The sequence below is a fragment of the Siniperca chuatsi genome, linkage group LG18 (assembly GCF_020085105.1).
Source record: "Siniperca chuatsi isolate FFG_IHB_CAS linkage group LG18, ASM2008510v1, whole genome shotgun sequence".
Classification (NCBI taxonomy): Eukaryota; Metazoa; Chordata; class Actinopteri; order Centrarchiformes; family Sinipercidae; genus Siniperca; species Siniperca chuatsi.
This window is the reverse complement of record NC_058059.1, coordinates 22,176,477-22,200,419: the sequence shown is the minus strand read 5'-3', so window position 1 is coordinate 22,200,419 and position 23,943 is coordinate 22,176,477. Positions and strand designations below refer to the sequence as shown.

Here is a 23,943-nt window from a genome sequence, read left to right as displayed (position 1 = left end):
AGACCAAATCAGAGCTGAAAGGAGAGTGAAAAATTGGACTTACATGCGTCAGGTGAACACAAACATGGCTCCAATGGAATTATGATGTTGCTCTGTGTCTGCTGGATGTATAAATAGGCATCTGTTTGCTAGCATGTTAGCCAAAACAACTATACATAGAGATAATGTATCAGAAATGAGTGTCTGTCAGCTTGCTATTTGCTCTTTTCTGCCCCTACTGGCCAAAAAGGGATTACTGCAGCTTCAATCACAATAACTAATCTTCCACCTCAACAATTAGTCCAAACTTAAAGATATAGTCGAAATATCGCTTATATGTATGAATCATAGAACTGTTCTATGGCAGTTTTCATTTTCTGCTACATTGCCTTTGCTTGTCATCTTACACTGTTCCCATGAGGGTGGCAGTATAACCAAAAAAAAAAAAAACAAAACATTTTAGCATCATTTGCGAGCGAAGCAGGCTGCTATTTTCAACACAAAAGCTCTAAAAACCCCGCTGTACACGACCTGCCCAGCACTAAACAGCAGACACACACAGTTAGCGACTAGCTTGTGGACATAGTGGAGCACTGAGCAGCTAAAGAGCCAGATGTTTCGTTTCCCTCAGGAGTTAGTGGAGACTAAAAACAGAGCTAAAAGAAGTGTGAATATTGCACTTACATTCATCAGGTGGCAAGAAACACGACTCCAAATGAATGCTAATGTTGCTCTGTCGGCTGGATGTGTCAATAGGCGACAGTTTGTTTCCACTGCCCCCAAGTGGCCAAAAAAAAAATCAGTTATGGCAGTAGTAGTTAGTAATTAACTAGTATTCAGCCACAATGACTGATGGCCTCTTTCAAGACTATGTGTGTGTATGTGTCTCTATGTGTGTGTGTGTGTGTGCGCGCGCTATGCAAAGCATGTGGAGAGTGTGTGGCTGGTCCCCACAGTCTGACGACACACAGTCAAAAACAAGTTGTTGCTGACATGTGAGTGGGTGAAGACTCACATGTACCAACGACTGAACATGAGCTGAAATGTGACTCCCCGGGTCGGGGAACACTGCTCTAACATGTAGACACGCTAGTAGTTTAACGCTTTGCAGTAGCAAAAGGCAGTAGTTGAGCTTTATTCAATGTTGAGTGATTTTTTTTTTAATTTAAACCTTTGTTAGGTTGATCATAGTTTCCATGTGCATGAATTTCAGCACATGGGAAATAAGAACTTGCACAAGTGCAACTAACATACCGCACTCATTGGAGTTGGTATATATAACACAAGTAAAATGATGAGGTAGTGATACTTGAGCATTTCCATTTTGTGAGACTGGTCTTCTCCACTACGTTTCACAGGAAATGCATTTTTTCACCCTTTGTTTTTGGTGTCTGGGTGGTGTCCATGGGACTTGGACTCATAACTAAAGTATTTCTAACCGCCTGGCTACGGCCCTGCTGGCTTCACACTGCCCTGTTAGCGCCTGCACGTTTCGGTCACTTTTCCTGTAGATCCTGCTGGCTGGTTTCCCTGCTGTACCCAGCCTCCACCGACAGATGGCGCCCTTCTCTCTCTGCCTCGGGAAACAACGGGGTGGCTGTCACACAGACACAGACCGTCCGCCAGCCAGGCAGGGTTTCTTCGACAGCCTTTACCAGCCTGCATGGGTCTCGGTAAAACACAGTCCCGTTTGGGTTTTTTAGAGGGTGTCCGCGGTCTGTTTAAAGGGACTCTGGAGTTTATTTGTGAGTGTTCGCTGTTGTTTATCAAGGAAACCTGGGAGACCTCTAGGACTGGGAGCAGACGGCTGTCCACTTCATCCCAGCGGTGAGTTGGTTCTCGTGTCCGTCCTGCATGTTTACGTCTGTTTACGCAGCTACCGACCGTATCTAACAAGTGACCCGTTTAACTCATAAAACTGAAATGTAGGCCCGTACAGCTGTCTTATATACAGTAGAGACAGCTCGTAGTCTTTGTCGCATGTTATCGTGTCCGAGCTGGTAGTTTTTATTTACATTTGAGCCACGAAACTTCTCTCAAGCTCAGAGACCACGCTGGGGGAAAAACGTTGGGTCTGAGCCCAAACTGTGCAGCGGCTGGAAAACAAACTGGAGATGTCATTACGCTGAAACTACTGGGAAGAAAACACGCAAGTTGTCTAAAGTAGCCTAGCTTGTCAAGGTTTAAATTTGACAGACATCTGTGCAGTCTACAGGTGGTAAAAAGGGGAAAAACAAGTAGCCTGTTTTCAGCACTGTTACATTAGGTAGGCTCCTCAAGACTCCACGAAGTCACTTATTAGGGACTTAAGTTACTTTATTGGATGAATTCCATTTGGTAATTTTTTTTTGTTGTTGTAATTTTTCAGTGAAAAATGCCAAACATTCCCTAGTTCCAGCTTATTAATTGTGAGGAGTTGCTATCTTTACTGTTGCTAAGACAAATCAAGCTATTTGAAAGGACCTAACTTTGGGGTTTAAGACATGCTAATGGGCATTTTTCACTATTTCTGTCATTTTATTGAGTAAGCATAAATCATTGGTAAATGAATCAATAATGAAAATAATTATTAGGTGCAGCTCTAAAAATATTAATTTAATGTGACGTTTAACTCAACTGCATCATACATTTGATGGCTGTTAGTTACCAGTTACATTGTAGATAAAGATTTTCTATCCAAACATAATGAGTTATAAATTATGATGCATTGCAGTAGCGACTAGCTGGTGGAAGAAGTGGAACATGTAGCAGTTTAAGAGCCAGATATTTTTCTAAGGAGCTGATATAGACCAAACCATAAGAGGAGAGTTAGTATTGGACTTACATTCATCATGTGCACAGAAACACGGTGATCTACATGGGAACTGAGAAAGTTACAAAGACATTTAGCATAGAAGCCTTCAGGGCTTATTTGCCTTTTACCTGAGAGGGAGTTCCCCCCTTTTTGGGGGCATGCCATGAACCGTTCCATATTAGGCCTACATGTCCCAAAATTGTCATGACCCTTGAGTAGTCAAGTTATCCCGGACAGCTTTGCAAGAATACAGAACAAGCTCAAGATGGTGTCATGACCTTGAGTATGTTTTTAGAGTCCACACCTGTTTCGTCTGAACAGAGTTTGTGCCATCTGCAGGGGTTAGTTTATTCCGTTAGTCTGTTATCAGCAATCCAGAGTGGAAAAGCACATCTGTTCTCGACTGTGTGTAGACCAGCAGTGGTAAACAGAGATTAATAATGATTACAAAGTAATAATGCTGTGACTAAAGCAAAGTTTATATTTGTGAAAATGAACATTGTCGTTCTCACTCCTGGCCCTAGTATTGGAGATACCTGTAATAATAATACAGCTTTCCAAGGTATTTAGCCTCCACTTAACCCAACACAAGTAGTGAAAGATTATGTGACAGTATTTATTTTTTGCATATTGCACATGTGAAACTGTTGAACCTAACACACAGCCTGACTGATGCTGAACGTTTTAGGCCGATGTAGATATTGGAGAGTAAAAAAAAAGTAATCCAGTCACAATTCATCAGCCGATATTCTATTTATACATAAACACTTAACTTCTTGGCTTTTATAGAGTTGTCACGAAGATTTGTAATGAGGCAGGATATTTTACAGTTCACGAGGATGACAGAAACATTATATATTAGATTGACTGATTCATTCTAATTGAGGTTCATCAGTTTTTATTTATCTTTATCAATGTTTTGAATAAGATGAGAGTTTGAAGAGTAAACTTCACTGGAAATCAAATTATTATAAATATTTGATGTAAAAATTGTGTCTAATATAAATAATCTAAATATACACCAATACTAATACTGTACAATAGATCTGTAACAAGTTAATATTGGTCTACCAGTACAACACTCGAGCGCTAACAGACATATAATATAGTAACTGCTACTTAGGAAGCAAATTAATCAATTAACATTTTCGATTAATTTTGTTTTCAGCAACTCATTAAATAATTGGCTAATTTAGTGGGCAAGAATTAGCACCTTTGCTTCCCTATTAAGGCTCATTGCTACGAGTGTTCAGTCATATGCGATAATTATTTTTTCAGTTGTATCTGGCCCAAAATGTGTCATTGTTCACAAGTTGGGGTGAAGAACATTTGATACCTGATGGACACCTGATCTACTATCTATCCATCCTCACGTATAATCTCTCTCACTTCAAAACAAATTGCTTTAGTGACTTGTTACTGTTCTGTCTGTTGACACACATCTTTAAGCCACGAAATAATCATAATGTCAGCAATCAGTTGCCATCTAAATCTGAAAATGACATTGTTATTTTTATCTGAGTAAGGAGCCGTCTCCAAATAGATTATAGAGATATTGTGAAGCATGTTATTTTAAATGAAATGAAATCAGGCTGAGAAATGTCTTGGGAATCACAAAAGCACAAAGGGCCCCAATTTCTCAGTTGAAAAACTCTGCATTACAAGAGGAAATAATATGAATCCTGTATGAATCCCTATACAAGGATCAGTAAACAAGATCTAAACAAGATCCAGAATGTAGTAGGGATGGATTTCACAAGTGCTGGCAGGAACCCAGCGCTGTTGGCTGGAGACAGATTTCATGTTCAGAACAAAACTGTTTACTGTTTTGAAACGCGCCTCTCCAGGAAAGATAAACAGTGTGAATGCCACGTAGAAAATCATGAATAAATAGTGCCAGTCGTTGAAGTTTCAGTGAATGAAGCATGGTACCACTTGAAGTAAAAGTGCTGAAAGGAGTCCAAGTGTTAGATGAAGTGTAAGCATGAGCAAAGCCCTTAAAGGAATTCGTGTTTGTTCAAGTGTAAACACTGAAAGAAGATTTCCGAATGAAGTTGAAAGTTGCAAATACAGTTGAAGCGTTGAAGTTTCTGTAAGTATAAGAGCCAAATTCATCTGAAATGACACTTTCAGTGTAAGTATGGAGTGAGGTTAAAGTACAGCAGTAGTTGAGGTGATGCTGAAAGAAGTTGGTGTCAGTTCAAGTGGAAAAACTAAAAGTGTAAGTGCCGAATGATGCTGAAGTAACAGTTTCAGTGCAAGCACTGTGGGAAGTTAAAGTATTAGTTTAAGTGAAGCTGCTGAAAGGAGTTGAAAGTAGCAGTTGAGGTGTAAGTGATAAAAAGAGCTGGAAGTGTCAGTGTGAAGACATTAAAGGAACCTGAGAGCAGATATCAGTTAAAGAGTCATTAGCTCAAATGACTCTGAAAATCTGAAACAAGATCATTTTAAAGCAACCAAAGGTGTGACTTCACATGTAGAAGTCAAATACTACATAAATCAAAAGCCCTAAATATCTTAAAGCAGTACAACAGTAAATATTATTCATCTTATTTACTGTATGCTGCATAGAAAACCTAAAAGATTTAGAAGGCAAAAGGACGTCTTGCGTTCCTGTCCTAAAGAGTTCACATTTCAAGTATTCAGAAAGTATTTGCAAAGTGGGAACAGAGTTCATCCAGCTGAATATTAGGATATAGAATAACCTAATACATAAGCTGCTATGTATGCAACGGAGTGGGGTTCACAAACTGAAACATGAAGTCATTTGATGAATGCTTTTATCTTAAACACTTTACTATTCTATGACTCTATATAGTTTTATCATGGGTGTACCCAACCTCTCCTCTTTTAAAAAAAGTTAAGGAGTGGTAAGAGCGTCCCTGTTAGAGCGTCCCTGTAAGAGTGTCCCTGTTAGAGCGGTGGTAGTGGGCTGGGCCTTCACGGTTGTGTGGTTCAGCTGGGTGGACTGCACTGAGAAACTAACATTCATTACATGTTGCTTCCACAGCTTAACACCATGGCTGCTGCTCTCACCTTGCCCTTCTTCTTCCTTCACATATTCGCTGCTTCAGCGCTGGAATCAGCCTCTGAGCAAGGTATGTTTATGAATATTGATATTAATTTGGTAACCATTGTCAGCAGTTTACTTGCATCGCATAAGTAGATTAGAATTTTAAAATATTTGCAGGCATTTAGGCATAAGACTTGAGAAAGGTTGAAATTATGTTCATTATATAACAAATTAACATATTGTTTATGTTAAATGCAACTTTTATGCTTGGCATTGAAGATACTTTCTTTGACATCCTTTGTCTTCTGATGCCCAAATTGTCATTTCCTGTTTGGATTTGGTTTGGAATCAAAAATTGCACAACACCAGATGGAACCAATTTTTGAAATAAATCTGCTTTTAATGGGCCACAGGACAATTTCAGCCCAGAATAATATAATAACATTTATAGTTGCGTAGTTACTGTGCTGCTTTGGCTTTGGCAATGTGTTGGACAACAGCAAAGCCCTCCACAGAGAGCTACAGGGAACAGCCAGTGGATTTCTAGTGAAGTGGCTTCCAGGAATTCTGGAGAGCAAAGAGTACTCCACCGCTGAACAATGGAAAGCTGTTTAGTGTTTAGAGGCCCCCCTTTCTGCCAAACAGCCCCTCAGTGGCAGTGGAAAGACTGTGTATTTGCATACATGGGTGGTGTTTTATCCACAGATATAAACTAGATCTGCATTGACCAGTAAAGTCACGCACAGACATTCTGTGCTTTGTCTTGTTACATAACACTGTCTTAGCGGAGGTTTGGACAGAGGACGTGTTCCCATCTACTCCTATTCTCCTGTTACTTATTTTTATTCTGTTTTTATTTCATGTCTTTATGCGGAATTGAACAAAGCTGCTGTCTTCTGACAGGCACATTTTCTTCCTGTAGTATAATATGGGAGTGAGAGCTTACAACTTGCTGCCAAATTGAAATGGTGCCTCAGATAAGTCAAGTTTTTTTTTGTTTTGTTTTTTGCAGACTTGGTAGCAAGTTTGCCAACTTTTAATAGCCTCCAAATTTCTGAATCACTGCCTTCATCTCAGATGTTGTTGTGTCATTAAAATAAGTCTGGTGTGGCTTTGGCGAATGGCTACTTGCCCTGTGGGAGAAACAACTACAGAAGAAAGAAATAAACTCTACCAAAGACCAAAACACGTTTTCTAAGGGAGGTACTTTATCATGCACACACAGGCTAACAGCTATTAGCAGACAGAGGCTATCAAAGACAGCCTAGCTATGCTGACTGGCTACCTTTTGCTAACTAGCAACGTTAGCTATACCCACCCAGGATATTTTTACTCACATTATCATGCCCCATCTTAAATTAAATGCCTGTTAATTGTAAGAAAACACTAGAGACATGAGGAAGGAGTGCTAACTGCTAACAAAATTATTGTTTTATCCTTTTTAAAGTGACAAAGTGCTTTCATTTTATTGTGGTTTCCGACAGCAAACCGCTGCGCAACGCAAACCGCAAACGTTGGTGTTCTGTATTTTGAATGGGCAGAACTCAGCCGCTGCGGCTACTGGCTACATTTGATCCTTCCAATGATCAGTGTTGCCAACTCTTGCAAGTCAAATGAGCAACCATGGCTTCAAAAACAAAACAAGCCCAATAGCCTGTTACGGCCTCAACGTACACAGGCTCAATAAATGAGCCCGCAACATATTAAAATGAAACCACTCGGAATTTGAAAAGCAAAAACAGAATTTATTTATATTAGCTTTTGTGGTTACCCTTCTATTTTAACATGATGCTGACAACTTGGAAAACGTTATGTGAACGTTAACGTTAATGATTACAATTTACATTGACAGAATAATGTGATTACATCTACTCAGTATAGCCAGGCAGAAAATAAAAAAGCCTGTAATTAATTTTAAAAAGGAAAACTAAGAAGAATCATGTGCTCCATTAACTTATTTTATCATCTATAAAAAAAGAATAAAAGGGAGTTGTCAATATTATTTGGTACAAATGAAATGCAAAGCCCCACCAATAATGGCTAGGATTTTGCCTTCATTCTAAAATGAAAGATGTGTTTAAATTTAGAAACCACCAACCTATAAACTATTGTATTAATGTATTGTTTAATTACAAAGGGTACGTATTTCTGAGAGACTCATCGCGCGACTCCTGGAAACCAGATTAGTTAGGCTACAGCATGATTTCACCGCTGGTGTAGACGTGTATAATAAAACATCCTGTGTCGTTTTGCTTGGTGTGATTTCTTTTGCTAAATGCGTCTAAATTGGCCCAGAATCTGAAAGTGAACTGATTTCAACTGCTGAACGTTTTATCAGGATCAGTGTAATCTGTAGCTTTATCTTGCTGTGGCGCACGCGACAGGATTTTAAGCTTGGTGATTGGACATTTCTTAGTGAAGTGCACCTTTCTCCTTACATTCTAATGTACACAGGCTTTGATGTTTTATCAAAGAACCAGGTAGCCATGTTGCTCATCTTCTGTATTGATGATTCACCCAGGAGAGTTTCATGTCAAACTTGTATGTCTGACAAAATGACTGGGTCTTTTCCTTTTAGAACACTGGTAGCCCAAAATAACTCCCCTCACTTCCCAGCCGTAGAACTTGTAGAAATTGAATGGTCCCTGTAGGGGGGGAACAAGTGTTTTTTCCTCCTCACCTTCTGAGCAACACAGTTTAAATCACTCAGGAATCAGGACATTGGTTCTTAATGTGATTACGTTTCTTGACTGGAGAGGTCATACTGTCACTCTTCACTTTCGGGCATACACAAGCGTTTTTTTTCTGACCGCGTTGTGCCCATAAGGCTTGTTAGATTAGTAAAATGTTCAGTAATCATTACTGATGACAGCATTGTGGCTCGTAGCCAGGGAAGGAAATGGCTTTTCTAAATGCAGTGGATGAAGTATTTCCCCCCTGAGAGTGCACTGATTGATAGCTGAACATGTGACTCTCTAAACAACATTTGCCCTGTGTGCTCTCAGGAAAGACATTAATGAAGGCTTCCCACCAACACACTGTGCAGATGTTAATAGATATAATAGGAAAAACACACACACTTATTATCATCAAGAGGTTGTATAAACAAAGAACGGCAATAAGCTGCCTGATAATCTATGGGATCTGCTGGAGGTATGAGTGAGTCCTTTAAAGGAAATTAATGCTAGCTGCTATTTCCTGCTCCCTTCTAAATCATGGCTAAAAGGAAATGCATCTGGGCTTGAGCGAGGATATTTTGTTTCACCCTGTGTCGGCAGCACTCAAGAGGAAAATCATGCTGTAAACATGTTTAGCCTACTTCATAGGGTTGTGGCAGTTTGCCTCCGAAAGAGGAGTCCTGTAATGAGAATACGTTGTAAATTGATATAACCGTCTTGGAAACTGACAGTGTGTTTTGCGGCTGTGATGGCTGTGTTTCAGAAAGTGCTCTGCATTTACTGCTCACATGTTTACTTACACCAGAAGTGAACTCTGCTTGGCAGCTGTTGAGTAAACACAGCAGCACTTACTTTGACATGCACACAAGCACAAATGAAGCCTATCAGTTTGCAAGTTGATCTAGTTATTCTAACCACACTGTCTGCCAATAAGGACCTGATGTACGCATCTTATGTATGTTAAGGTGTACTAGGTCAGAATTAGGCATCATAGAGCAATACACTCCTATCCTTTTTGTTCTCTTTATATTCCTTTCTCACTCTCACTCAGTGGTGGAAGGAGTATTCAGATCCTGCATTCACACTTTCACTTGAAAGTACTGAAGTATTAGCAAAATATTATATCAATTAATTGTTTGGTATATGAAATGTCTGACTGTAGTGAAAAATGTCGAGAACCAGCAAAAAAAAAAAGACTTCTATGACTACTTCATATACTGTTTGGTATTCTGATCTATAACAATGTATATTTTATACGTTAAATATATGTTTTGTATGTATGTAAAATTTGGAAAGTACTAGTAACTACCGTATAGTCATCAAACAAACAACCCTGTCTCCTTGAAATTATGTTTATAATGGAGCGTAATGCTGCCTGGATTCCACTTTTTATCACCATAATGAGGAAACGTCGGTAGTTAACGTATCTGGCAAGTTTCAAAATGTGGATACAAAACGTATCACGTATTAACCTATTTCATTTGTTTTCCTACAATATCTGCTCTTGCAGTACAATATATGCTCATATCAACTAAAGGACCTCACAACACTTGGTTATTAAGGTTAGCGAACGATCGTGGTCTTGGTTTAATACAGAAAACGTCAACACGGACTTGAACCACAAGACATGACGTGTTTACTTTTTCAACATGGCCTGGCCAAAACCACACGCGGGACTCAGTCAGGAACCCCTGCGTTTTGTATGCCCACCATCCACACCAGCCACCTACCTACGTATGCTGTGCAGCAAATAAACATAGCCCTGTAGTGGAGTAAACGGGACAATGTTTCCTTGTGAAATCTAGTAGTACAAGTACAAATAGCGGTGGGTGACATGGTTAAAATCTACTATCACATTATATGTATATATATATTTTATTTATTTTTTTACTATATTTTGCAGTACAGTACATTTTCTGGAAACTCATTTGAGTTAAGTCATTTACAGATAAAATATCCAGATTTGAATGTCCGTGTTTGGCAAACCCTATAAATTGAAAACCCAACAAATACATTTGAGTTAAGTTTATTCTGTTATTCTGTTCAGGTCAAGAATCAATTTCCATGCTAAAAGTATTTCAACACTTGGATTCAACAATCCCATATTTCCATAAAACAGTCCTGCCCCTTGATTTGCCCTCACTCGTCTAATACAACCAGAGATATTAAAGGAATAGCTACCTCGGTATAAACACTATGGCAAAATGAAATTGTGAGACGATTTCTAACATTGTTAGTGTCGTATTGGCCATCTAAGTACCTCAAAATTGTACTTAGCACAGTAGTAGCACAGTACTTGAGTAAATGTGATGCTCTCGCTCTTTGAATTTGATCTTTATTCAGATCTTTAGGTTCAATAATATAAAATAATAACAATAAAAACAGAAACAGGAATATACTCACACACACCCAAAAAACTATAGTAAATCAATATGGCAAAACTATTGTTTTTACACATTTTCCCTGTCACACACACAACATACAAACCATCCCCATGTCCTTATTCATCATGAAAAAAGTGAGCCGCAAAAATGCTCCGCATATCTGAGTGTCAAATTGATTTTTCTCTTAATCCTGAGCTAAGCAGAGTTCCGAGGAGGAGTCGAGGATCTGGTAAACAGGTTATTTTTAACCTGTAGCTCCCCTTCCCTGAGGAACCCTGAGCGGGCCAGAGGTATTCATCATCTGCTCCGAGCGCTGCCTCTCAGCTGTGAAGCAGCCATCTTGTCCTCACACGTCTCGGCACTCAGCCAGGACGAGCGTGTGTGTTGTTCTTCTCTGAAATCCTGATGTGGTCAGCTGACTACTGCTGCTGCTGTCCTCAGAATCATTGATCACAAAGCCTCCTGGTAATACAATCAGCAGTGTTTACTTAACGGAATGTAAAGAAAAAAAAGAAGCTCCCTCAGCTCTTTGTTTAAAGGGCCAGTTCACCTGCATTAAACAAACATATTTCCTTACCTCTAGTGGTACAGTAGCTAGTCATGCACAATGTTTTCTAAGCAAGCTATATCCACTTCTGAAGACTGTGAGATGTACGTTAAGTTAAGATTTTTTTTTTTTTGTCTAAGTTTTGGCTTTGTATGCCCAGGCTTTCAGCAGAGCCCTGGATACTGGAATTTTGAGATTGATAGGGATATCGATATTTGAGACTTAAAAAGAATATATCGGCCAATATAGATTTTGAACATAAACACATACACATTTAAATTCGTTTTTTTTAAGATTTGTGATATGTACTAGCTGAACAGTATTTCTGAATTACCTCTCACATATCTGCAATTGCATCTGCAATAAGCAAATATCTGCAGATAATGTCAGCCTGGCTGATAATCCAGATCCTCACAGTCAGCAGTTTTAAAAGGGACTACTTTCTCCCCAAAGAAATAGTACCCATGAAACCGGTTGATAGTGTGTTCTGTGGACTGCCCAGAGTAACCGGAATAGTGTTTTGTGAAAGAGATGTTGTTCATTTTAAAGTAACTTTTCAATGTCGTGATCACCACAAAAGAAATTCCATAAACCTCTATTGTATCAGAAGGATATCTTAAATCCTGGGCAAATAAAACAAAACTATCTGCACGGTTAGATACTACTAGCAGCAAGTGAGTGTTTTTTTCTTGCTATGTTGCAATGTAACAGAAAGCGTGGCACAAATGAGCTCATAAATGAGTGCGGTGCATATGCTGTTTTTGCAGTTATTATACACAAAATGCAAAAAAACTTGTACTAACAAGAAATTATACCATATGTGCACCAACAGCTGTCAATCAAGCTGCCAACTGAACTTGAAAGAGTACTCCAGCGATTCAGCATTATACTCCTATAACACTGGCAAACCCACAATAGACAGTTAAAAAACAAATGATCAAAATCGATGCAGCAGACCCAGACAGGTGTCTTTTTGTATTCCTCACATTCATCCTCCTTGTCAAAACCTGGTGCCTACATTACCCACAACACAACTTGGCGGCTGACAGTTCGATCGGAGATGTGGGTGTGTTATGCTAGTAGCCTCGAGCCACTAGCCTCAAACAGAAATGCGATAATCTATTCTTTTTACATTTTTAACGGCATTTGACGTCACTTGAGGCAATTTATCAGACTTCACGCAGCTCCCTCTGGAGCCACACAATGCTTTATACAACTTTTTTTTTAGTTCCCCTTTAACAAATAAAAGCAAAGTGGTTTTACAAAGATCGTTTGTTTTTGTTGTATCCCACATCTTTCTGTGGGACAACAGTGTCCATCTACAGCACACTTAAAAAAGTATTTTTTTAGTATGCATACCGACTGTTTTGAGCATACTTAATTTTGTCACTTTCACAGTATAAACACACTACAGACAGACAGGAATTGGGACACAGCTAAAGTCTGCTGCAAGAGAGTTGTAGAAAGTTTATGGAGCCAATAAAACAGGATCCAAGTGGTACTTTCTGTGCAAGTGCGTTTCTGAGTACAGAGGAAACAAATAGCTTATAGCTTATTCCACGACAGCCTTGGCAGTGAACTCTCCAGCTGCAGCTTTTGTTTCAAGAGCAGTAAAATGACTTCCAGGAAAATGCTGATATTCGCCCTGCGGCTGGACTGTTCACTGGAGTTAGGTTATTATCCCGTCCCTGAAGCGCAGCGCAGCCACCCTCAAAGGCAACGATGAGTCATAACAGTTGCAACAAAGAAAAAAAAAAGCCAAACAGATCACAGTATTGAAAAATAATTGGATGTGTAATTATTTCCCTCTCTCTTTCTCTTCCGCTCTCTATGTCTCCCTACAGGCCTCCTCCAGAGACACCCGCACATCACTGGCTGTGTCTCCGCCAACATGGAGACTTTCCGCTGCAGATGGAGTGTAGGCACTTTCCAGAGCCTCTCCGAGCCGCAAGATCTCCGCTTATTCTACATTAACAAAAAGTGAGGGGTGGTTCCTACTGAAGACATAAAAAAAGGCTCACAATTATATTTTTTTTTGTTTTTTTAAATCCTTGTAGTTTTTAGACTAGGAATATTTTCTGCTGTGGAGTAATACACTTTTGGTGTTTGAACTAAAATGTAATTTCTTCAAATCAATTCGAACACAACCCCGAAAACTCGTATCCCGAAATAATGCTAGGCTGCTTATCCTTGTATATAACTCTTGCTATCTTATGGGTGCTGGCCTTTTTACAAGCTTCTGGCAAGGGTCCTGCGTGTGGTGAAAAGTAGAGCGTCAGAGAGGTTGTATAGTTGACGTTGCTCCACCCTTTTCTGGTGCTTCCACTGCCTCACTTGGGGTGGCAAGCTAGCAGGTGAGTCCTCAGATTTGTTGTTGTTGTAGAGTAACGCCTGGGCCACCTGTGCGTGACGGCTACCTCGCTAAACTGCTGCGGCTCGCACGCGTGTTGCGTCCAAACAGACAGCGTTGCTTCTGCGGCGCTGTTACTGCCAGCCCTATCCTTCTACATTGAGTTTGCCTTTGATAATGGCCGTCAATAATAGAATGTGTCATATAATTTCATTATTAATTTCATTTAGATTGAGTTTAGACAGAAAAGGTTGAAACAGATACGGGAAGTGTTGAGTTAAAAAAATGTTTTTTGTCTGTGACATTCTACAGATAAAGACATTGAAACTGGAGTGAAAGGTGTAATGTTGCTGGTATGATGTCGGCACAACTTTGCTCGCTAGTGTCCTGCTCCATTTTTAGTTATTAGCTTAGTTTATTGATAGGTCAATAGGGCATGCAATAGGTCAAGCTGATAGAGAATTTTAAGAATGTCGTCTGCTGGACCACAAGGCAAACTACTTCAAACAGTCTGTTGCTCTTATAGACTGCAAATTTAGAATCCAAACAGGTCATTGCAGTGTGAATATACATTTTTTTCCCCAGTTCTAATTTCGAATAAAAAGTGGCAGCATGCGACGGTGAACTTAATGTGCGATTGACTCAAAATAATAATAGTTTGTGGACAACAATGGAGCTCTATGGCACAGAAGAATAAGATATATCAGGCTTTGGCTACACAGCCAATACTTGTTAGTAGGATCAATTTATTGTTAGACACAGAAACATAGAATATTGCCAGTTTGTCAGATTGTTGCCCATTAGCAGCAGGGCCCTCACAATGGCATCCATCTAGCCATCTGTGTGGTCCAGAGCAAAATATCTTCACAGCTTCTTGCCAGATTGACTTTTAGTTAGGTTTGGATATTCGTGGTCATCATAGGATGATTTGCAATGACTCTGGTGACCCTGACGTTTCATCTAGTGCCACCATCAGGCCAAATTTGTTCTTTAACCTATGAACAACATGATTAAAACCCATGGCTGGATTCCCTTGAAAATTATTTTTGAATATTCATGGTCCCCAGAGAATAAACCCTAATGTTTTTTTTTTCACCCACTGATATTCTCTTGCGCCATACTTTGGCCACAATTTCTAATGACACAAACATATCAAAATCTAATGAGCGTATTGTCATGATATTAACTGATCGCATTCATCCTCCACAGAGGATGAACCCTTCCATTTTAGGGTTTATTCCATTTCACTCTTGGTGATCTTTTGATTAATGACAATTTTCAGTTGATGATCCCAACTCGATTTGTCCAGAATTTTATGACAGGGAAATGTATTTACAATATTTTTATGCAAAAGAAAGCAGCAATGTTGCTTACTTGTGGAATAAAAATAAATGTATGTTCTGAGAAGCACTTTCACATTTATGCAATACTGGGGTTCATGTCGTAATAGTTTAATCTTCAATAATCAAAATGAATTGAAGTGAATCAAATCAGGACTTTCTGAATCAGTATTTAATCCAATCGGGAGTGCAGGCCTACTCCATAAACTTTCCTCTACCACCGCTCTCAAACCAAAATGTCAGCTTTGTTCACAAGATATCTCATAATCTTACTTGCAGATTGGCATGCAATTTACTGACACTCCCAAGAGGATTGACCTTTCCTCTAGCATCACCTTCAGGACAAACGTTGCATTTTAAACCGCACTACTGGTAGGGGTCTGAGGGTACAAAGAATATGCATCATGTTTTAGCTATTCTGTTAGGATCTGCAGCTATAGAATAAGGACATGGGGATGGTTTGTATGTTGTGTGTGTGACAGGGAAAATGTGTAAAAACAATAGTTTTGCCATATTGATTTACTATAGTTTTTTGGGTGTGTGTGAGTATATTCCTGTTTCTGTTTTTATTGTTATTATTTTTATATTATTGAACCTAAAGATACTCACTACAGAGAATTTATCTTAAATATTCAGAAACAGCTTTGTTGAGTAGGTTTTCTGACTGAATGAAGTGGTGTTTCCTGTCACCTCCTTCCTCTTGTTCATACTGTTGTACTGTTTTTAGACTGCATGTTGTCTCCCCCCTGCAGGCCCCCCCAAGCCTCTCCTAGAGAGTGGAGTGAGTGTCCTCAATACAGCACCGACAGGCCAAATGAGTGCTTCTTCAATGAGAACCACACATCCATCTGGACATATTACAGTGTCCAGCTCTGCTCGAGGGATCAAGGCATCCTCTATGACGAGAAACTCTTCCATGTTCAAGACATTGGTGAGTTTACTGCCTCACTGCCCACCATGACCACCGTCATGATCCAGATTAGAGAAAGTTGATAAAAAGTTGATTAAAAACCCGTGTACAGTCATGTGAGTTCTTCCTATATTCCACTTTCCACTTAGAGGTGACCAGCAAAGAGCAATTTATAACAGGGAATATTTATCCTGAATTGCACCTCTCCGGTTGCAAACAGTTCCTGCCTCCTTTGCTGGGAATGACCTTTAGGAACTGTTTGGTGAAAAAAAAATACCAATGCTCTTCCCCAACTTCCAGACTAGCTACTGTTCCACTAGTATCAGTCTCTCTGAAAAGCCTAAACAGTTTTTTTTTGTCCATTTTCTCAAATGGAATAAATACATCTATTTGATGGATTGCCATGGAATTTGCGACAGATATTCATGGTCCCTAGAGGAGAAATCCTACTGACTTTGGTGATCTTCTGACTTTTTCTCTTGCACCACCAGTAGGTCAAAGTGTTCAATTATTCAGTGAAATATCAAATTAATGAACTGGCACAAAATTTTGTACAGACATTCATGGTTTCCAGACGATGTATTCAAATGACTTTGGCCTAACATCAGTGGCCGACCTCACTAATGCTCTTGTGGCTGAATGGGAGCAAATCCCTGCAGCCAGGTACCAAAATCTTGTAGACAGTCTTCCCATAACAGTGGAGGCTGTTATAGCAGCAGATTAATGCCCATGGTTTTGGAATGATGTGTTCAGCAATCATATATGGATGAAATGTTACGGTGTCTATGTAAAATCTTTATAGAATGATTAGTTTGGTGTTTTTTCCCCTTAACAAATTTATTTATTTATTCCAATGGAGGACTCCCTGACTCCAACTGACATGCCTCCACCACCCATGTATTACCGAATGCATCCATGAATACATGTGTGTAATACACTGTCAGTTAAAACACTGAGATTTTTGTTCAGTTGCTGATGATAAAACTACTCTAGAATTCTTTTTTGCTCGGCAGTGCGACCGGACCCTCCAGTCGGCCTGAACTGGACGCTGCTGAATGTGAGTTTGACAGGCACTTACTATGACATCATGCTGAGCTGGAAGCCTCCACAGTCTGCAGACGTGGAGACGGGATGGATGACACTGCAGTATGAGGTCCAGTACCGCGACGTCAGCTCTGACCTGTGGGAAGCGGTGGGTGTCTTCTAAGTTTTATTTAAGTGTGCTAAATTAGAACTTCAGTTAGGTTGAATTTTAGTATCAAATTAAAACATACTTTTATGTGCATCAGTTAACCTCAGTCCACGACTAGACTTGTAGAGTAAACGTTTTATTAATGTCGTAGGAAATGTTTCTTTGAGGAGAAGATTGTAATGCTGTAGCACTGCTTCTGGTATTTGAACCTTGTTTTCTTCACCACAGGTCGACCTTGTGAAAAGCACACATCGCTCCCTTTTTGGGCTTCAAACTAACATCAATCACGAGGTTCGGGTCCGGTGCAAAATGCTCGGTGGGAAAGAGTTTGGAGAATTTAGTGACTCGGTATTCGTGCACATCCCATCTAAAGGTAAACACTCACTGCAATGTTCACAGACTGGATGGACAAAGCTGTTACAAATGCTGTTCTAAAGGTTTTTCAATTGTAGCTGAATGTCCTTGTCGCTGTGAATAAACCTTTCAATATTCCTACTTACAGCTCACCTCACAGCTCCCTGCTCCTTTCGCTGAGCATCAGCAGCTTGAATCACTGCATGAAAAAGAAATTATATTCCAGTAGTTACCTACGTGATCTTCTTAACGCTGTGATAAGAATGTACCAGTAGCCATGTGTGAATCCAGCCCCAGTTTATGCCTAAATATTGCCTAAATATGCATACTAATTTTTGCATTGATGAGCCACAGAAGTAAGCCATTGTACTTGTCAAAAAACAAGCAGAAGAACAAATATCTCAATATTTACATGTGTTTTTGAAGACATGTCCGTAATGGCTAAATGCTAACGTCAGCATGCTAGCATGCTCACAATGACAATGCTGACATGCTGATGTTTAGCAGGTATAATGTTTATTTCAGTTTAGCATGTTAGCATTCTAACATTTGTTCAGCTGAGGCTGATGGGAACGTCATTAGTTTTGCAAAGTTTTTGGGAACCACCAGTATGATTACAATTCATCTTGAGGGGAACGTGAATGTGTGTACTGAATTACACGACAATCCATCCAATAGTGGTTGAGACATTTCTGTCCGCACCAAAGAGGTGGACCGACTGACCGACAGACAAGATCAACCGTGCAGCTAGCATGGCTAAAAATGATGTTTAAAAGAGATGCACAAACTGGGCCTGTGAATCTGACTTTATGTAAAAGCATCCATAAAGCATTCTAAAGTGACATTTGTAAGATGATACAATACAGTAGAAATACAGTAATAATCTAATAAATTAATAACGGAGGAAGCCAGGTGTCTGCAGTCTAAACCAGGTTATTCTAAAGCTGCTTTCAGACATGCACCTCATTACAGTAAATGTGATTGCAGTTTTACACATAAGTCTCATATCCACATAAGCACTTAAGTCACTTATACATAAAAGTAATCTTATTAGGTCAGACCTAAATGCTGTCAGATTAACATAAAGGCGACAGCAGCACAATACACTGAGAGAAAAAATGCACATCTTGTGTGACTTTTTCCCGTAAGGATCCTGTCATGGCTGATGAAAGCCATATGCAACATTTTATGTCTGAAGGACAGCGAGCCATTACATTAACAGTGATAAAAGCAGCAAGTTATGTATTTCATGTCTGAAACTGTGATTTATGCATTTGTCAACATAAAACATAGCCTTTCATGGCCTTTTATCACTTATTTATTTTGATTGTTTTGATTTTACGATGCAATATGTGAATTTGTGTGCATTTCTTTTCCCAGTGTCGAGGTTGCCAGTGGTGGCCTTGCTCATCTTCGGTGCCTTGTGTTTAGTGGCCATCCTGATGTTAGTCATCATATCACAGCAGGAAAAGTAAGTATTTTACAACCAGTGTTGGGCAGTAATGAACTACATGTAATTAAACTAGTAGTTTAACTGCACTTTACAGTAGCTTGCTGGTAGTTCAACTACATTCATATTTGCATAGTGATTCAAGTAGTTAAATTACTTTTTTTTTGCCATTTTTTGTGGAGTCAACTACTGAAACTGTAGGAAAGGAAGGATTTTTATTTTTTATTTTACCATTGCTTCTCTACTGTAATTTAAAGCTGACATCCCTTGCACTTTCCCATGAATAGTGGGGTATTTTATTTTTTTGGTTTATGTATGACCTGTGAACAAGTGGGCACATTCTGCAATAAACTCAACTGAGTTTTACAATTTCGTATCACATGTACATTGCCAATTTGATAATTAAAAGTAGTTTTAAGTAGCTTTAGTTAACCAAACTAGATTTCTCCCTAGCGTAGCTTTGCTGTAATTCAACTTCTTCCAGTGTGAAGTAATTGGTACTTTGCAAAGCTACGCTTTCAAAGTAGCTTCCACAACACTGTTTACAACCATCAGGATTTCTGTGTAGGACTGAAAGAATTTGAAAAGCTTAGAGAAATGAGAAAGTGCAGTACGCTGCTCAGTGACCAGCACACTGTGTGGGCTGCTTGACCTTGAAAAACTGCCTCAGTGTCTCTGTTATCAGGGGTGTCATTCAAAGGTGTTAAACAGCGAGACATTCTGTACATCTGCTCCTCAATGTTTATACGGAGGTCTGAAGTCAAGTGTGTTTTCTGTGTTCTATTGTCATTCCTGTGTTATGTCACATTTTTGCTTTTTTTTTTTCTTCCCTAAGGTTGATGGTTATTCTTTTGCCTCCTGTTCCTGGACCTAAGATAAGAGGAATTGACTCTGAACTACTGAAGGTATTCATCGACATTTTATGATGCTTGACCATGACCTAATTTACTAGCTCACTCTGTATTAAAGTGATTCTTCACCTAAAAGGGAAACCATTTTCAGGCCCACAGAAAATGTTCCTAATGTTTTGACTTGTTTTTTAACAACCTTAGTCTTCCGTAAATTTTGTCATCATTTCCAACTTTCTAACTTAAAGGATTCACACATTTTTCACAGATCGAGTAGTCAATCGCACATAGAATAAAGTATTAGACGACCCTGATTATATTTGTAAAAGTAAAACATGAAATACTTCCATTAAAGCAAAACATAAATCCCATATTTGTGTTGCTTGTTCATCAGTCACACACTTACACACTCTCCTTGTCAGACTCTTGGAATCGGTCGAAATAATTTTCTCTGACAGCATTTTGTCTTTTTGAGCTCCTCATCTGTGACACCAGCAATTCTTACTTGACAGATGATTCAGTCCCCGGTGCGTTTCTGCTGTAAGATGACGGGAGGCGCTTTCTACTCATTTTCACTTAGTGTGAATTTATGTCCTCCATGGCAGCAAACACGTTACACAAGCTGTGACAAACTCCCATAGGTTGAACTGGGCTTCAACACTTTTAGGGCTGACTAACTCTAAAAGGCACACTGTAAACAGACTTGAAGAAACTCGCTAGCCTAGCAACAATAAGGCTACAAACAACCCATAATGCGACACTCTGTAGGAGGCACTCTTTCCACTCAAAAAGAATATCTGATGTTGTCAATATGTAATGTCAAGTCTTCACATATAATGCAAACCGTTCTTGTTAATTTTTTCAAATGTACAGGTCATTTGGTGATGATTTTAGCACCACAAACCAAATTCTGTTTGACTCCATTGTATTGAGGTAGGGGCTGAAGTCTCAGTGGTCAATAACTCAAAAAGGTTTAGGTTATATTTCCTTGATTATTAGATTGTTTTTTTCTTTAATTTTTGTTGTGCTTTGGGCTTTGGAAGGGTTGGAAAGGCATTGGTGTGTGTCTGTATGGGCGTCGTGTTTCTTCTTTTGTTCATGCTGTTCTTGGATTTGTGTTGTTGTGTCTTTATACCACTACATGGGAAAATATGTTTTCTGTGCTTTGGGGGAATTTACCCTATAAAGGAAAATTCTGGTTTCTGGAAAAGTCTCGTTTTCATAGTGTTGGCCATGATTTCTGCCAGTTATGATGAAATTGTACTCATTAAAGTAATTCCATCACATCGCTAGAACAAAGTCCGACAAGGCAAAAAACATGAGCAGTCAGACGATCAGGCAGGTTTGGCCAACAGTCTATTCAGATTATCTAAACCACTTTATTGGAGGTAAAACCGAAAGTGACCTCACTCAAAATGTCAGTAAGAATCCCTCACTGCACAGGAAAACTGTGTGCGCACAACTACGGTTCAAAGTTAAACCAGGAAGGACATTTTCGCTTCCAAATAAGTATGGCTAACCTGCGGGATTGTTTAAAACCTGTGATCGTCTGACTTCTCGTGTTTCTTGACCCGTCTGACTTGTTTTTAGCGGTGTCACTGCATTCCCAGTTCTCAGCAATTAACTTGATGAGAACAATGTTGTATTACTGATAGAAATGATAGCCAAAGCTACAAAAATAAGACCCAAGGAGTAATAAAGTGGAATTTTCCCTGAAGCAGCCGACCTAACTCACCAGCTGAATGTGGCCTCTTGAGTGACCTCAAATCACCTCAATTTTCTTTATCTCACAGAAAGGGAAGCTGAGGGAGTTGACATCCATCCTGGGAGGCCCCCCTGATCTGAGGCCAGAGCTTTACAACAACGACCCCTGGGTGGAATTCATTGATTTGGACATTGAGGAGCAGAACGACAGACTGACAGACCTGGACACCGACTGTCTCATGCACCGCTCCCTGTCCTCCAACTGCACTCCCCTCTCCATCGGCTTCAGAGATGACGACTCGGGCCGGGCCAGCTGCTGCGACCCAGATCTCCCCAGCGACCCAGAAGCATCGCCTTTCCACCCTCTCATCCCGACTCAAACATCATTCCCGACAGCCTGTGAGCCCAGCTCCCCGGTCCAGAGCCCCACCGCTGGGGAGCCTTCTTTTGTAGCACCGGGCAGAGAGGCATTGTACACCCAGGTGAGTGAGGTGAGGTCGTCCGGCAAGGTGCTGCTGTCACCTGAAGAACAGACTGAGGTGGAGAAAACCACTAGCAAAGACACAGAGAAAGACATCATTGTGGAGAAGGAGAAAGAAAAGAAAGAGTTTCAGCTGCTGGTGGTGAATCCAGATCATGGAGGTTACACCTCAGAGCTCAACGCAGGAAAAACAAGCCTAAAATTGTCCACAGGAGACACGAGTGAATCCTGCCAGACAGGAGGAGACTTGAGTTCTTTGCCGTCCCCTTACCACAAATCGGATACAACCCCCATGTCCCCTCTTCCCCCTGCTCCTGTGTACACCGTGGTAGAGGGTGTTGACAGGGAGAACAGCCTCTTACTGACACCAAACTCAACACCTGCTCCCCAGCTGATAATCCCAAAGACCACGCCGACACCAGATGGCTACCTGACCCCTGACCTTTTGGGAAGCATCACACCGTAGATCAGCAGTGAATTGTGCAAAGTTAAGATTGTTCAATCAAAGGCAGAGATAAGCTTGGGAACGGTCTTGGAGATTGACTCTGTTGAGGGTCCCACGATTGAGTGTTGAATGTCAGCTCTCCTAAAATAGTTGAAGGTGGCGTCTCTGCCTGTCCTGCAACCACCTCTACCTCCTGTAAAGTCGACGGGGTTGGAAGTTCGGTATGATGGAGGAAGAGCAAACAAGAATGTGTTTTACTGCAGTTGCGGAAAGGGAACCGTTCAAAGGGAAATAACACAAACTGGGGCTGGAAATTGCCTAAAAAAATTTTCAATTCTCTGATGCCTAAAAAACAGGTCTACAACAAAACAATCCAATACAATATGAATAAGTATCTTTGTTAAAGCTGCATTGATCAACATTTGGCCACAAGAGGACAGAAGAACAACACAGCAAGCGGACAGTCACTGCAACAGCATTTTTATGTTAAATAGTTTTCATTTTACTTTTAATTCTCAGGAAAGAATACAGAATAATTTGCCCCTCTGGCGTGAACTTGTGTGAATCTCTGGTATAAATTAATATTCATCAGTTTTCATTCATTCGTTCATTCCATTTCTCTCTCCGTCTCTCACTCACTGAGGAGGGCGAGGCGAGATCGCGAGCAGCTCTCTTCCTCCTCACGACTGTACAGTGCCAGAAACAGGTTGTGACAACAAAAAGGAGAAAAAAAGGGTGATAAATCGGGAGGAATACGGGAGAATTGTGACCCCGGGAGGAAACCCAAGAGAGGGCAAGTATGGTTTCTGCCCGCCACTTTCTTCACCAGCTAGTTGCTCATTTTGTCTGTCTGCAGTTTGGTGCTGGGAGCTAAAAGAGGCTAAAAAGCGCTGTCGAGGTGCAGAGTTGGTGGGAATACCCTGTGGTTTTGTCACTACGAGTAACACCTTTCACATTGCAGGCAGTCATTTCATTCAATGTCAATATGAAAATATTGACTAATGCAGCTTTAAATGAGAACACATTAAATTGTACTGCCACATGCTTTATTCCAATATGTAAGTAACCCATTACTTCTTTTTTTAAAAACTCTTAAGGGTTCATATATCATGTGATCAATCTACTGGAGTATAAAATATTAGATGCTTATATTTTGATGCCATTATGTTCTTCACCTATGTTCTAAACTGTGAAATGTTTTCAGAGCTGACAGCCCAAATAATTTGGATTGTCATCTTATGCTCAGTCAGTATTAGTTTTTTAGTGTGTGCACTGTAAAAGTTTTTATTTTTCATTTGGTTTCTGGTAAACAGTGCATTTAATGCTGGGGGTGCATGGGGATACATTCAAAAGTGTTAGTTATAAATAAATAACTTTCATACTTTTGCCTTTGTCTGTTTTCTTGTTATTAATCTCAGCCAGTTTTATGTTTCCGCAGCACTGCAGAGACTGCACAGATGATTGCATTTAATTT

At 39.9% G+C, this 23,943-nt stretch overlaps 1 protein-coding gene across 5 annotated transcripts; it reads left to right on the top strand.

Annotated features, from left to right (window-relative positions):
• Positions 1 to 1,024: 1,024 nt before the first annotated feature.
• ghrb (growth hormone receptor b) lies at positions 1,025 to 23,855 on the top strand. 5 transcript variants are annotated; one of them, XM_044174131.1, is made up of 10 exons: positions 1,628 to 1,652; positions 1,751 to 1,806; positions 5,784 to 5,871; positions 13,240 to 13,375; positions 15,838 to 16,016; positions 17,009 to 17,187; positions 17,416 to 17,560; positions 18,922 to 19,012; positions 19,827 to 19,896; positions 21,633 to 23,855. In XM_044174131.1, the coding sequence occupies exons 3-10, from the start codon at positions 5,793 to 5,795 to the stop codon at positions 22,488 to 22,490; spliced, it is 1,737 nt and encodes a 578-aa protein (XP_044030066.1). In that variant the 5' UTR covers positions 1,628 to 1,652; positions 1,751 to 1,806; positions 5,784 to 5,792; the 3' UTR covers positions 22,491 to 23,855. The 5 variants fall into 5 exon arrangements, with proteins under 5 accessions (XP_044030062.1, XP_044030065.1, XP_044030066.1 ...); XM_044174127.1 differs by lacking the exon at positions 5,784 to 5,871 and having other exon boundaries at positions 1,025 to 1,652; XM_044174130.1 differs by having other exon boundaries at positions 1,539 to 1,806.
• The last annotated feature ends 88 nt before the right edge of the window (positions 23,856 to 23,943 follow it).